This window comes from Megascapheus bottae, chromosome 9, assembly GCF_031878675.1.
Source record: "Megascapheus bottae isolate mThoBot1 chromosome 9, mThoBot2.hap1, whole genome shotgun sequence".
In the NCBI taxonomy this organism is placed as follows: Eukaryota; Metazoa; Chordata; class Mammalia; order Rodentia; family Geomyidae; genus Megascapheus; species Megascapheus bottae.
Window position 1 is genome coordinate 18,133,519 of NC_143517.1, and position 15,711 is coordinate 18,149,229.

Below are 15,711 nucleotides of genomic sequence, written 5' to 3' on the forward strand. Positions count from 1 at the left end.
CAGCCTTATTTATGTATTTTTTAAATTAAAAAGCATAGAAAAGTGCTTTATAATTAATTTCCTTGGATCAATTTCAGCTTCTTGATAAATTTGTAATCTACTTAAAGTTAATGAAATTAACTAATTTAAATAAGAATAACAATTTATTATTGTGCATTTTTCATGCTGTTATCGATGTGCTTGATGCTTGGCCAAATTGCCAGTCAAAGATTCTTCCAATATTCTAAGGCAAAACTGTGTGTGGCAGGTTATCTTAAGTTTGATTTGTGTTATTTCTTGGATCTCAAGATTATCCTCGAAGTGGAAAAAAGAACTTGTCCTCAGGGAACTTGTGAACCTTAAAAAGATCAGGGCTGTCTTTTCTTGACTTGGCTTTATCCTATTACTGTGTTTAACTGGTAGTGATCTTACAATGAAGAGAATCTGCAATATTGTTATGTGTTTCAGACAAGGCTTAGTAATTTGGCTATGAAATTCATTGCCGAAAATTGTCTCCAAACCCAAGTGCTAATCTAAATTAACATTGAAAGCACATACATTTAGGCGATACATTATATAAGGACTATTCTTTTTTTTAATATGTTTTTTATTTTATAATAAAAGGGTTACATGATACTTGCCAGATAGAGGATGCATTAATTCACATACGTTGATACCCTTTCACATGTCTTGGTCCCCATTTCCCTCCCCCCCCACAGGACTATTCTTTTTTGATATTTTTGACTTTTAGATGCCCAGACTTGGCAGAAATTCTTTTTTTTTTTTTTTTGGCTCCTCTGCTTCTGATCCAAGCTGTTTTCACAAAATGCAAACACATGCAAAAACGTTGTAATAAACCTCAGTATTCAGTCATGTTCAGTAAAACCTCAAAAAATGTTTGCTTTGAATTTGGTTCTAAGGACAGGCATACCTTCATGAGAATGGGAGGTATCTTCTTGCTTTCTTTGATGTGGCTTGGCCCCTTTCAGGGTCCTAAAGTTAGCTTTGTTCTGGATGGCACATTACATTCACTTATTGAACCTAAACTTGGCAGAAAAAGATTCTTCCTATAGAACATTTCTGGGTCCAGACCTCAAAGGGTCAAGAGTTTCAGACCACAAAGGAAAATTTCTCCTGCATCAAAGAGACAGGAATGTCATCATTAGGCCCGCACGCCATGCCCTGTCTTGGATGTCACGACGTCTTCACATTGTGGTTTGTTAGGTTGTTGGATCAGGCATCATCCCTTTGTGGTTTTGTCCTTAACATGTTCACTCTACTGATTGGTCTGTGAGTCTTTCTTAGGTGCACTGACACAGATTCCATAAGTATAGTCTCTCGGGAGTGAGGGGGATTTATTTCTTCAGGTTATTTTGGATTAAACTCACAATGAATAAATTTGTAGACAAAATAATTTAAGACATGGCCAGAGGGTTTAGACAAGAGGTACCCTAGAGTTAGTAGAATATGTTTACCAAGATAGCATCTTGCTTCACATCCTTTCTTATTTTGTTTCCTTTCTAAGGGGTGTGTGAGTGTCTGTGTTTGTGTGCCAATCCTGGGGCTTGAACTCAAGGCCTGGACATTGTCCCTGAGCATTTTTGACCAAGACTGGTGCTCCACCTTACCAAAGCATCATTTCTAGCTTTTTGATACTTAATTGGAGATAAGAGTATCAGAGACTTCCCGCCTGGGTTGGCTTTGAACCACAATACTAAATCTCAGCCTCCTGACTAGTTAGGATTATAGGGATGAGCCACCATGGGGCCTGAACTCAAGTGTGGCTGCCGTCCCAGAACTATTTTCTTTTTCTTTTTTGATCAATGCTAGTGCTCTACCACTTGACACTTGGGCCATAGCTTCACTATGGACTGTTTTATTTTAGTTTTTTTTGTGTGTTTTGTTTTGTTTTTGTATGTGTGTGCTTAATTAAAGATAAGAGACTCATGGGATTTCCTACTAAGATTAGCTTTTTAATTATGATCCTCAGATCTCTGCCTCCTGAGTAGCTAGGATTACAGGCCTGAGCCACCAACACTGGGCCAAACATTTTCAATTTTTACAATATCTTGCTCTACTTTGTCTTCAAATTTAATTTTTTGAAATTTGATTTTTCTGACTCAGATGTTTATGAACTCTACTTCTACAATCTTCCAAATGCTGTCACTTTGAAATATTTAAAACTTAAAAATCTTTGCCTTTCTGGTCTCATGTCATACCTTCCAGTATAATTGTAATCATTAAGTAGAAAATTGTGCTTCTTGTAATAATTCTCACTAATCTGATAACAGATAAGTAGAATAGCACTCTGATGTCTTTGTACATAAAAATGTTCATCACTGGAAATTTCTGTGTTATCCATAGACTAGTCCAAGACCCTAGTTCTCTCCAAACACAAGGTATTATGGGTAATGAAAAGCTATTCACCTGGAGAGTAAACCCTTGCATATATAATGCAAAAATCAGCCTGGACCTCTATTTTATTTTTTTATTCTCTATAGCTCAACTCTAGGCCATAGGAGGGTCTAAGAGACAGCACTTTGGGGGTGGGGTATAGTGGAACTGTGGCACAGGCAAGTAGGGATATCACACTTGCTCACAAAATTCCCATGGCTCATTGTGGGGTGCTAGGAAAGGGGTGAGGGACCTAGGTCAGAGGTCAGGACTCCCTCTTTCTCTGTCTTTTCTGTCAAGTCACAGTGTAGTTATAGTAATTTTAAACTTGAAGTTGGCTCCCTTAAGTCTATTTGGTAGCCTGAATATATATATTAGCTAGTATTTCTGGCGAGGTAGAGCAGAAAAGTCCATGCGGCTATTAATCTCCTGTGAACCACCAAAGGGCCAAAAATGGAGCTGTAGCTCAAGCAGCACAGAGCCAACCTTGCACAAAAAAGCTCAGGGATAGAGCCCAGGCCCCAAGTTCAAGCTCTAGGACTTATATACCCCCCCCCCCCGCCACACACACACACATAATACATTGTAAGTTTAAATGTGTTCCTGTATTGACATCAGGTGTAATGAGATGTGTCTACAATCCCAGCACTTGAGAGACTGAGTGAAGAGCAAGTGCTCCTATATTCTATGGCCTGCATTTCTTTACATGTGGATAAAATAAATGTTTTGAGTATTCTGTACGGTTTCAATTAAGAATGAAAAATGAAGCTGTTATTTTTGGTTGTGGAAATGAAACGAAACAAGTATCAAACATAAAATTTTCATTTATCTGATTAGAGAAGATTATTTCCTTAAAGACAGAGACATTCCTAGTAATCTTGCTAATCTGAAAAATCAATCGCTCTTTGAAGTTGAGGAAATACGTGTTTTCTTACATGTTTCTTCTCAGTCACACTTGAGGAAATTGGTCACTGTAGCTTTTTCATTATGTTGCAAAGACGCAGGTTAATTCAGTTTTAAAAGAACAAATCATATGTTTGGCTTAAATTATGTGACTCACATTCATATTTTACTAATTGGCCTTGGAGAATTTATCTGAATATTTTACAGATCCCAAAGTGACATGTATTCATTTTTTTTAAAGAAAAGCTTAATGGAAGGGACGTTAAAAGGTTTAGTTGCCTCAAAAGATAAAAATCAAAATTTCCAACTAATTTTTATGAGGTCGGAATTATAACTAAATTAGCTGAAGATTAGATCACAACAATAAATATGCAGTAATGATATGTGGCGAATAATTACTGCTTCACATAGATCAAAGATTTGAATCAAGAGACATTACGTGACTATGGAGAAAAAGCCTCCAATAAATAGAATGTTATATCATGTCACAGTAAGTTTCTTGAGTTTTAATTTGACAGTACAACTAAACTAGACTTTAATACTAGAAATGAATATGTTTATTTTCATGCATTAATTTATTATAAAACTTAAACATAAATAAAACCATTTGAATCAAATGCATAACTTAGTTAATAATGAGAATACTATCTAGGTTAAGAAATGGAACTTTGCATACACAAAAAAATTGAAGCATGGTATACTTAGAGTTTTCAATGGTATTACTCCCTTAAACAACCAATTTATACTTAAGAAATGAATTCTTGAAACATTTTTTTTGTCAAAGGCAGGAAGCAAGTGAATAAAAAGATGAAGGATAAGTGCCTACAGTCATATTTAGTGTACACATATGAAAATGGAACCAGGTAACTTTAGGGGATGAGTGAGGTTGGGAGACATTTTTCAAGATGCATTGTATTTATGAACTGATTTGTTGAATTGAAATCCCTTTGTACAACTGCTTAAAATAGTACACAACAAATTTCAAAAAGAAAATACAAATTAAAAGAAAAAAAAAGAAAAACACTTCGTTACATGAAGATGTATCCTCAGTGTGTAGCATCCTAATCAAAATCTGTGCCTCATACCACAAATAAAAACAAACGTAATATTTTTAGTAACTAACTACTTTCATTTGAAAAACAGCATCCCCACTTAAATAGGCATCCTTTGTCAAATTTAGCAAGTCAGATAAAATCCCTAAATTGCTTTTATTCTATGGATTTTCCATTTCTTGCTTTACTGTTGCTTTTCCTTACAGAAAAATTCTCATTAGTGCACTTTTCATTTGATTTTTTTCCTTTTGCCCTTGTGTTTGATTCAGGTTCTTTGCTTGAGATTCATCTGTTCCTCACATATTTGGTTTTCTTTGCCTAAGTTGTTTTTTTGCTAGTCTGGGGCTTAAGCTCATGGTGTGAGCACTGTCCTTGGGCTTTCTCAAGGCTAGGCTCTACCATTTGAGCCACGACACCATTTCTGGCATTTTTCTATTTATGTGGTACCAAGGAATTGAATTCAGGTCTTCAGGCATGCTAGGCAAGCACTCTACCACTAAGCCAAACTCCCAACCCCTTCTTTGCCTGTTTTTGACATTTGCTCTGTTCTCTAAAATTCATTTTTAAAGAAATCTCTTAATTCCATTTTTAAATTTTGCATTGTTCCTGCTTGTTGAACTACTCATTTTCTTAAGACACTATTGGTTGCCGTTTTTCCTTGTACTCCCTGTAATTTAGTCATCATTTCTGAACATTTTGAAAGCATCTCACTTTCTTCTTTGAATTCTTATGCATTAAAAGGCCAATTCTGTGTATTTCATTTCTCAAGAATATGAAAGTGTCATTAGCACCAAAATTTCAAACAATTAAAAACAGATTAATAAATATTTCATATTTCAAGGTAAAATTTCTGTACTAGAATTCTACATAGCCAATAGTTTTGTTACAGGCTTATTGAACATACAATAACAATATCTATTCACTCTTTTTTTTGTACTCACTGGTTTTTATTTTTTATCTATTTTTTAAAACTTTTGATTAAAACTGAGTTTTTATATCATATTCCAAATGTTATGTTCTACAAAAAAGTATTCAAGAAAAAAATCTCTATATAAAATCACTGACACATAAATTTAAATACAAAAATAAACTTAATCTGAGTCTTTGTATATCATAGATGTATACTGATCTATATAATATGCTAATATATGTCTATAGAATATATATCCTATCAGAGACCTATATGTCTTTCTAGATATATTTGTATCTCCAAATTCATGTCAATGACCTGGAGTATCTGAATATTGAGTCTCTTGCATTGTTTGGATCTAATATCCACATATCAAGATTCCTTTGGTCTTGATTTATCTCACTCAACATGATTTGCTCTAGTTTCATACATTTGCCAGCAAATGCCATTATTTTATCTTGTCTGATGGCTATGTAGAAGTTCATTGCATATATGTATCACATTTTTTGGTATCCATTCATCTGTAGTACTCATTGGTTTTTTGGGTTTTTTTTGATGGCTCATGCGACTTAACCTCTGGGCCTGGGTACTGTTCCTGAGCTCTTCAGCTCAAGGATACCGCTCTACCCCTTGAGCCACAGTGCCACTTTCCTCACTAGTGTTTAAAGGTGACTTGGTTCTTCTATCTTATTATTCACCATCTTTATGGTTTGTATAGGTTTTGTGTATATTTCAAGCCAGCTAAGTCCTACAGTCTGCTTCCATTCATTCATTGATTCACTTCTGAAACTGGTATTTTCCAACAGGTATTATCAGACCCTGTACTCAACTTGGGGAGCAAAGATTAATGAAAACTATTTTGTGCTCCAACAACATACAGGAGAAAACACACCAAGTAATCCATGATTAAAACAGAGTGTGGGGGCTGGGAGTTTGGCCTAGTGGTAGAGTGCTTGCCTACAATGAGTGAAGACCTGGGTTCGATTCCTTGGTACCACACATACATAGAAAAAAGCTAGAAGTGGGGCTGAGGCTCAAGTGGTAGAGCTCTGGCCTTGAGAAAGTCCAAAGACAGCGCTCAGGCCCTGAGCTCAAGCCCAGGACTGGCAAAAAAAAAACAAAAACAAAAACAAAAAACAGAGTGTGATTTTTAATTTAATAGAGAAATGCACAGTGTTGAAGTAGCACATGAAGCTTAGGTAATTTTGTTTTGTTGTGTGGTGTTTTTCATCTTTTGAGAAAGGATGGCATTGAACTTTTGATCTTCCTAAGTGCTGAGATTACAGGCTAGAGATGGCTGATATGAAAGTCAGAGTAGCAGTATGAAGAAGCTGCCAAATAGAGTAAGGAAAGGAAAGAAATCTGGCAAATTCAAAAAGCTCTTCATAATTTGGTAAGACAGGAGGCAAGATCATAAACGGGAAGATCATAAAGATCCACAGAAAAGATAATAACAGGGGAGTAAGTCTGGCATTTTTTCAATACTTCTTTTCACTTTTATTATCCTATAGGAAATAGAGCCCTGTGGTTCTGGTATCTGACTTATATAGATGAGGAAACTCAGTTTTGAAGGAAGATCTGACTCTTCAAACTTCATGACTGAAAATTTGTTGTGTTGGTACATGACACTTTTTCAGAAAGAGTGACACTACATTTTGTATATAAGAACAGTGACATTACATGAAGATTGATGTCATAATTTAACCAACATAGTAACTAGCTAGTAACTAGCTCAATAGTAAGAGTATTACTCAAATCTAATCAATATGCACTATAATCTGTTTTTTAGCTTAGTAATTAAGAAATTAACACTAATCTTCCACTTTGATAGCTGTGTCTCCTCATATTGTTGTTTCTGTTGTCCATGTCACCACTCTCAAATTTTAAACTTGATGTGAAAAGACAGAAGCAGCATATATTCATATATGTAGGTCTGAAAGCAAATAGAAATTGATTATATCAATGATTTCAGACTTATAAACATTAAAAAGATTACTGAACTTTTGCAACCTGACATTCACTTTTCTACTAATTAGATAGAAAGATCACTTCTTGTTCTTTTGAATGTAGTGTTTGTCAGATTCTGAGATCTCAATTTCAATTTCTTTATCACCTTTCTTAAATTCATTAACCCTGTGAGCTGATGCAATGAAAAAGCCCAACAGAAAACCACTGTTTCTACAGCATTCTTACAAAAACTTATAGTGTGAAATTAGACTGGTATTTGATAGCTCTAAATCTAAAAATGCATGGTGTTCTTTCTTGTAATTCTTGTTCTTGAACAAAATTCCCCTTCTTTCTGGTTAGAATTATTGTCCTCATTCAGCAGCAATTTTATCAGCTTAATAAGAAGAATCTTAGAAAAATTTCCTCAAGTATTATTTTCTATACTTTGTGACTAAGACAATTCTCAGGACCTGAGGATTCTCAATACTTATTGTTAAGTCAATAAAAGACTGGATGCCTTTTGTTCTGATTTAATTTCTCATGGCTTCTTTGTCTTACATACATCAAGTCACCTTTTTTCTGGATTCTAATTACTTGTATATATTTTCAAGGTAAGCTTCTTTCATTCATTCACTCACTCACTCATTCATTCTTTTTTCTGTGGGGAGAAGGAGATGCTGGTGTTAGGGCTTGAACTTTGAATCTTCACGTTCTTGCTCAGCTTTTTACGCTTAAGGCTGCCTTCCTTTCACTTGAGCCCACCCAACCTCTACTTGTGATTGTTTGCTAGGTAACTGGAGATAAAAGTCTTGCAGACATTTCTGCCCAGGCTGGCTCAAGCTGTGCTTCTCAGATCTCAGCCTCCAAACAAGTTAGGATTACAGCTGTGAGCTTCTTAGAGTATGATCTAGCTTTTGTCCCTAGCCATAGAAAAATATTGGCACTAAACTGGTGGTTGATACATGTAAAATAAATGATGAGTGATATTTTAAAGATCCCTTGGTTTCAGAAATACCTTATTCTATCACATTGAGCTCTCTTCTTTCTACAGGTCACAAATACTTCAACAACTTCATAGAAAGTTCATCCATGTTAATGTTAGTGTTTAGTTTTGTTTGGAGGAAAGAAGAAAGATGAAATATTTTCATAAAGTAGGGTTCTCATGGAATTTTCTTCGAAGAAAATGAGTACCAGATAACTTAGACATATGCTGGTTACAAATACATGTCCCTTACATGTATGTGCCTATTTCTTTGTATTGTTGTCTATGGATTAGGGAGAGATGAATGGAAAATTCTTACTGAGTGAAACGAGAGGAATGTGCTTGTGAAAAATGGCAAGTAGTTGAGGCATGTGTAGCTCTAGCCCTCTGTCCCTGGAATTCCATTTTACTGAGAATGTTTCTTAACAAGTAAATTACCCATAGGGATGACAAAAGCCCTAGCTATAGTTGCCAGCAACCCATTGTGATGCATTAAGCACTGATCACTTCAGCCTTTCTCCCTTCAACTTTCTCTAATGTTTACAATGTATTTTCAGATTCACATTTGAAACATGTTTTTATCTCAACTGTGATTGTGTTAGTAATTTATGATAAGTAAAACCATATTTCAGGAAATACCTTTTTGTGGAGGGAGGGACACAGTTTCCATGTATGCTGCCCCTTTCCTCTTTCACATGTCAATTTGTTCCTCTTTTCCAACACCTTTACCTTCTTTTTTATGGGCATTTTTATCCATTTCCAGGTCATTACCAAAATATTATGTGTTACAATTACTTGGCACTTAAAGCACTATTTTTTTTAAAATTAAGATGAAGCTAGACAGTTCAATAACTTGAAATAAATTTTGGTTCATTACCATCCCTAGTAAGGGGATTGTGGAATGCCAGCATTTTGGTGGCCCAATTCATGTTGGACTGGAAAATCTGACATGGACATGGGCCCATAAGTCCCTAGTGGATATCATAGATCTTTAAATGGAGTCCATGTCCTGTGGATGGAAGAACCAGAGATCTTGGTATCTTCTTACTTAACTCTTTCCACTTGGCCTTGTGCCACATTTATGCTTGTGTCTACAAAGTGATCATTTTCTCCATATTTACTTCCCAGAGGCTTTCATTTTATGTTCCATCTTCAATGGTACTACTCAATGATTCATGAATAATGGGTGCAGCCAAATTCCACTTTGTAAAATGAATGGTGTTCTGTGGGTTATTCTGTTAATTAAACAATCATCAGGGACATGTGCTTCAATGAACAATAATGTACCTGGGAATGCAGAACATTGCAATGGAAATATGGGTCCTACAGTAAACTGTGGGTGTCTTCAAGAAAGGCGAGGCAAAGGAAAAATTTAAAGCAAATAAGAAAAACTTTATGTAAGATACTTAGATACAAAGTTCACTGAGTTGGGAGGCCCAAGGCAGGAGCTGGCATCAGCTCATTGGTAGAACTGCCATTGCTGAGCAAAATCAGCTTGTCTTAATAGCCAGTGTTAAAGAATGTTGAAGATAAACTTCATAACACAAATCTGTGCATAAGGAGATAAGAATGTGTATATTGGGCAATCTCTAGGCCTTAAGAAAGGTCTTATCTTCAACAGGCAAGCATGGGTACTCCCACTTTATAACTTCCCAGCTCTAATTTTGTCTATGTTTGACAAGAAGGATTTCATCTTAGCATCATTAACTTTTACCCTCCCTTTCTCTGGTGCAGAGATTCTAAAGACTTGGCACTGTGGCAAGAAGCAAGGCTGTCAAGAAGCCTTCTTGATTTATATTTGACCATCACGAAAACCCTGTTTTCACAAGGTCTTAGTAAAATACTGTAAATTTCCAGACACATTGGGAAATCCAGGACTTCATAGTTCCAAGGAAACAAATCTCTCTCATCAGGAGTTATTAAGAAGGAACTAGTCTCTGGTGCTTCACAGATATTCTCTAGGATTCAGAAAAACAATTCTATAATCCCAAGAAGTTGGCTCACCTGTTCTCTTTCTAGTGACAATTGTGGGAAGGCAGAAGGGATTCTGAGCATTGGAGTTATTAGCACTGGCCCATGGAGGATCTGTACTGGAAAATTCCTTGAGGAATGTAGGGAGATTGGGTAGCAAGTTCAGATCTAAGTTGTTTATCTAAAGTAAGTTTTCAGTTCCATTTGTTGTACCCAAATTCCTAGAATCTGAAAAGACCACCAGAGGCCACAGTCAAAGCTAAAAAGCAAGGGTCATTTATTTACGAGTCTAGACTCGGACCTCTCCACGTACCCATAGCCGGCAACGCTAAGAGGCCCTGAACAAGGATTTTACACAGCTTTTATAGGGGAATTCCATAGTTAAAATCACCTGATTGGCTATTTGGTAACTCAAACCACTGGTCGCTTTAAGATTAATCAGAGCTCAGGTGTCTAACCACTGAGCATCAAGCTGTTGCTACCTGGGGTTCAAGTACATGGGCCCTGAGCAAGGGGGTTATTACCAGAACATGGGACAATCTTGGCACAACACATTTAGTTTAAGTTAAATTTCTCAAAGTTTGTTTTTTTACCCACATGGTTTATGCTTTTGTTTAAGAACATAGAACTTTCATATCTCTTTCAATATTTTGTCACAAGATTGGAATTATCCAGAAACTTTTAAATTGTAACATACTACATTTTTTGCCCCTGATAGTGGAATCAGGACTTTCCAAGAAATATTACCACCTCTGTGGTTTGATCTGTGATTTCTACGTTATTCACACACACACACACACACACACACACACACACACACACACACACACTCATTTCACCATGATAGACATGTTAGCACCCAGTCCGAGCAATAGCTCCTTCACTTGAGCAATTTTACTTCATCCCTTTGGACTTCAAGTAAGCCTAAAATTGTCTTGTCCTCAAAATGCACTGAAAAAAAAAAACAATGAGCTATACCCATGAAGATCCTTGAAGAGTTAAAAGAATATTCTATGGAATCCAATGCAAGCTTCAATCTTTTAAATACATTTAGGGTCCTAGAATTTATTCATAATATCACAAAATTTATTTCCAAATGTTTCTGGTTATGGAGTATGAAACTATAACTTATCCAAACCAATAACTATTTGATGATTTGGAATTTATCTATGTAATTTATTTGAAATTTCCATGATTTAAATCTCATTGGTTAGTAGTGCTTAATGAAGTGTTAGCAAAAGACATAAATAATGGATAATTTAGTAATAGCATGCTAGTAAAGTGAGAAAAACTAAATATAAAGATCGGCTTTAACATTTAATGATGTGTTTTCTTTTCAAGAACTATTTTTAAGGCTAGGTGTTAAATCTTCAGATTGTAGAACATATAGCATTGGTTACTTCTTCATCTAATGTCCACAGCATTTTATAAAATAAATAATGGGACACTTTATAAGCTTGTTTAGTATTCTGATCTAAAATATGGTTACATAGATAGTCATTTGTTTTTCTAAACTAAAATCCTTTTTATAAGATGTTTGTTATGAAAATATTCACCAATGTAAGAAGGTGTTGAAATGATAACCTACCAAGCATTTGCTGAGAAGGTGAAGAAAGGAGGTAAGTCTGATGTTGCTGTCTGGTCTTACTAACGTCCATGATTGAGAGTATGAATATTCTTTCCCTTCTTTTTCTTCCTTGATGTTTTTCCCTTCCTCTTTGCCTCTAGGAAGAAGCCTCCCAGGAAGGACACTCATTGAAAAACTACACTGAAGAAGTGAGTGTAAAGGTGGCCTTGCAAAATAATCTGAATCAACCTATCATGTAGGTTGAAGCACATATTTGGCCTTCCTCCATCAAGTTCCTAATCCATTTATGTTCATCAAATCATGTTCACAAAAACAAGATAATAAATATTACGTTAATAAAATCATTTTCATTCCTCATTGGTAAAGACATATAGCATGTTGATCCAGTTGTCCTGAATATGATGGAAGCCAGTGCTGGTATGTTTTCATTGCCAATGAGAAAATATAAAACACATTTTATATTAGGAATGATTATAAAAGGAAACTGAAATAAAAGTTGTGATCTTCTTGAATGAAAACACTAATACTAGGTCAGCATTCATTTTCACTTATGTGACAATATGTCTCAAAGCACTCCTTGGTAAGTTGTACACCAAGTGCCTCCGATAACTAAAATCTATAGTAGAATTCCCTTGGAAAATCCTTTTAGATTGTTGGGTTTATCTATTGAAGGGTATTCTTTGTCACAGAATTTTGAACTGATTACAAAAAAACTTGGAAATTCTTGGAAAGAAATGGTGGCCAGAGTTCCTCAGACTTGATATGAAGTCAAACCCAGGGTTCACTAAATAAGCTCCTTAAATCTGCTGTGAGGGAAGCGAATTGTAGAGCAATTTGATAGTGCCTTAGCAGTAACAAATATTTGGTTTGAATATTATTCCTTAACAAAATATCTGCTTCTCCAGGTAGTTATGGATAACTCTGAATTCACTAAAAAAAGACTTTACATTCCTCCCCATTTATTCAGCACATAATGTCCCATTTACCTGCAAATATCATCCCTTTGGGTTCATAGGCTTCAGAAGTTATTGAAGCTTTATCTAAGTCAGATGGAAGAGTAACTAAAGGATAGGAAGGAGGTAATTCAGTAAAATTGAAAGTTATAAGCTGCAAAATATATGGGACAATAGAAAAAGACATAGGATTGAGTCGTAGACACTAAATTTCGGTTAATGAACAGGATGCAGAGAGAGAGTAGAATGCATTAAAGTTGTTAGCATTGCCTGGGGGGAGAAAGGCATTCTTTTCCAGGTATTCAACAGTAGAAACTAGCTTTAGGAATTTTATGGTAGCCTAAATGCTTGACTTAGCATCTACATCTATTGGTGGGACTGGAAGTGATGCTAGAGCAGTTCTTCAAGAAGGATGTCTGGTGTTTCTGGTAATAGATGAGGAAGGGGGCCACCAAACAGTCATAGGAAATAGCTTGCATACCAGTGATAAACATGTTAGAATAAGTATTATTTTTTATCACCAATACACAATCAATGTGTGTGTTGTTTATAATTGTATGATATGAAAAGATGGTTGATCATTTTTACCTTCTCATTGGAGATGCCTGATCCTCAAGATACAGTCCTGGGAGCTTATAAGAAATTTAAAAAAAAATCTTGGAATTCACCAAAGATCCTAAGAATCAAAATCATCATCTTAAGATGAGAGTCATAAACACTCACTTCAAAACAGTCTTTCTGATATTATCTCTGAAGATTAACTGTACACATCACAGAAAATCCCCAGTTTTTTCTAGTACAACTTCTCTTAATAATTTTGAGCTATTGACTCATCGAATCCCTCCATTTAAATTTATTATTTATATCTCTTTAGTTTATAAATTTCAGTAGTGACTTTGAGTTTATCAAGTGTATGTGACCTTTTCATTATAAACTTTGCCTCTCTTAGTGGTCTAGGAGCACAAAGAATTTTCATCTAATATCGGTTGATGTTTAGATTTTGTTAAGATCTTTCATGAACATGCAAGCATGATCTCAATATGTGAATTTTTTGTGTGTGTACTGGTATTGGTGCTTGAACTTCGGGCCTTGGCATTGTCCTTGGCATTTGCTAAAGACTAGTGTGGTACCACTTGGACAAGAATTCTACTTCTGGATTTTTTATTGTTTATTAGAAATGAGTCTCTCACAGATGTTCCCGTTTAAGCTTGCTATAAACTGTGATTGTCGGATCTCAGCCTCCTGACTAATTAGGATTTCAGATGTGATCTGGCACCAGCAAATAAGTGGATTATTAACTTCTTAATAGTACAAAAGTTTCTTTTTGGTCCTTAGAAAATACATACTCAAACACTTCTCTACTGTGAACACATTTAAGATGCTAGCTATAAAACATTATTTTATTTTTCTCATTTATGCTTTTTTTTCACTTTTGTTCTTTTTTATGTTGGTAGAATCAGGAAACAGGAAAATATTTGTAAATGCCCAAAGCATTGAAAGTAAAACTGAGATTGCAAATATTACAAACATTTGCTTTTATTCAGTACATGCTTAAACTCAAACCACAATGTTTACATTTTTCATACAGTCAACATTTCTTATTAAAATTTGAGCAATTATTTCCAAATCAAAGTTTCTGTTGTTCTCTCATCTAACCTTGTAATGAGATAGCACCATAACCACATACTAGACAATTATGTTTAGACAAAAATCAAGTCAGAGAAGAGAATATAGTTTTTAAAATAAGGCTAAAATGTAAATTTTGTTTCATAGTTTTAAATTTTCATATATTAGTGTTATAGGCTTAAATTTTCGTTTTTGATAAAATGAGATACTATTCTTTTGATTCTCAGTTAGCTCAGATAAGTTAAAAGACAGAGAAATTGTCAAAATTACATGTCTTTTATGTACAACTCTATATCACCTTTATAATGACAATTAATTTTTTAAATTTACATGCATTTTATATGAGTCATTGGTCTACCCAAGATAAAAATAAACTTTTCAAAATACAGAAAGCTTGTCTTTTTAACATCATAGTATTAAAGTGTACTAAAAAATATACAGAAGTAAAAAACAGCTGTTAACTTGGAGTATTTCCAACTTTTCATTGTCATCTTTCATTTTAAAAAGCTGATCTATTTAAAATGTTGCATATCCCAGATAAACTAATTGGAAAGCCATATATTAGCTAAAAATCTCATTACAAATAAAATATAATTTAAATATAATGTTGCATAACACAGATAAACTAATTGGGAAGGCATATATTAGCTAAAAATCCCATTACAAATAAAATATAATTTAAATATATACACATCAAATAGGTATTAAAACTTTTTCAGCAACAGTGTGAAATGGTCTCTCGAGACTTCAGGAAGTAGGCATGAAGGACAGACCCAAACACATGGGAGTGAGAACTCACTCCAGGTGTAAAGTGGCAGCTTCACAATCTCTAAGAGTGTCAGACAGGAAAAGAAGCACTGGAAACTGCTTTGAGAATCTGTTGAGCTTGGCTTTGCCAGATGTACATCTGAGCAGGAAAGAGGATTTAGAATCTTAGAATCACTTCTTAAAACAGTTCTGGATATCTTGTTTCTCCTGTATTGTATTCTGAGATCTCTGCTAGAATGAATTTCCAAGTGAATTTCAGACAGAGTGCATGGTACTATTAACTATTATAAGTAAGAGATAATTTTTTCATCAATCACCATTTACTTCTATTTACATGTTACCTGGCTTGTATGATAGCCTCAATAGTTTAGCTTCTTTACAAAAGGTATGATAGTCAAGATTTGAAAATAATTGGAGTTGGTAAGTTGTTTTCACTTTTGTATGCTTTTGATTGGGCATTAATATTGTTATACTAAAATAAATACTTTTTAAAAAATTGAAATAAGTATAATTTATTAATATAGATTTATTCCATTAGGAAATCTGGCAGCAGTATTATTGAGGAAAACTCTATCTTGTCATAGTTATTAAAAATAAACACAACTACATAGACATAAAAATTTACAACTCTATAGACA

At 34.7% G+C, this 15,711-nt stretch overlaps 1 protein-coding gene across 1 annotated transcript in view; it reads left to right on the forward strand.

Moving 5' to 3' along the window:
* LOC150058851 (uncharacterized protein C8orf34 homolog) overlaps window positions 1–15,711 on the forward strand; it is an 83,271-nt gene that overhangs the window by 30,591 nt on the left and 36,969 nt on the right. Inside the window, exon 3 of the mRNA XM_090338762.1 lies at window positions 11,867–11,914. Within this exon, the coding sequence (XP_090194888.1) occupies window positions 11,867–11,914 (48 nt within the window). The remainder of the gene's footprint in view (window positions 1–11,866; window positions 11,915–15,711) is intronic.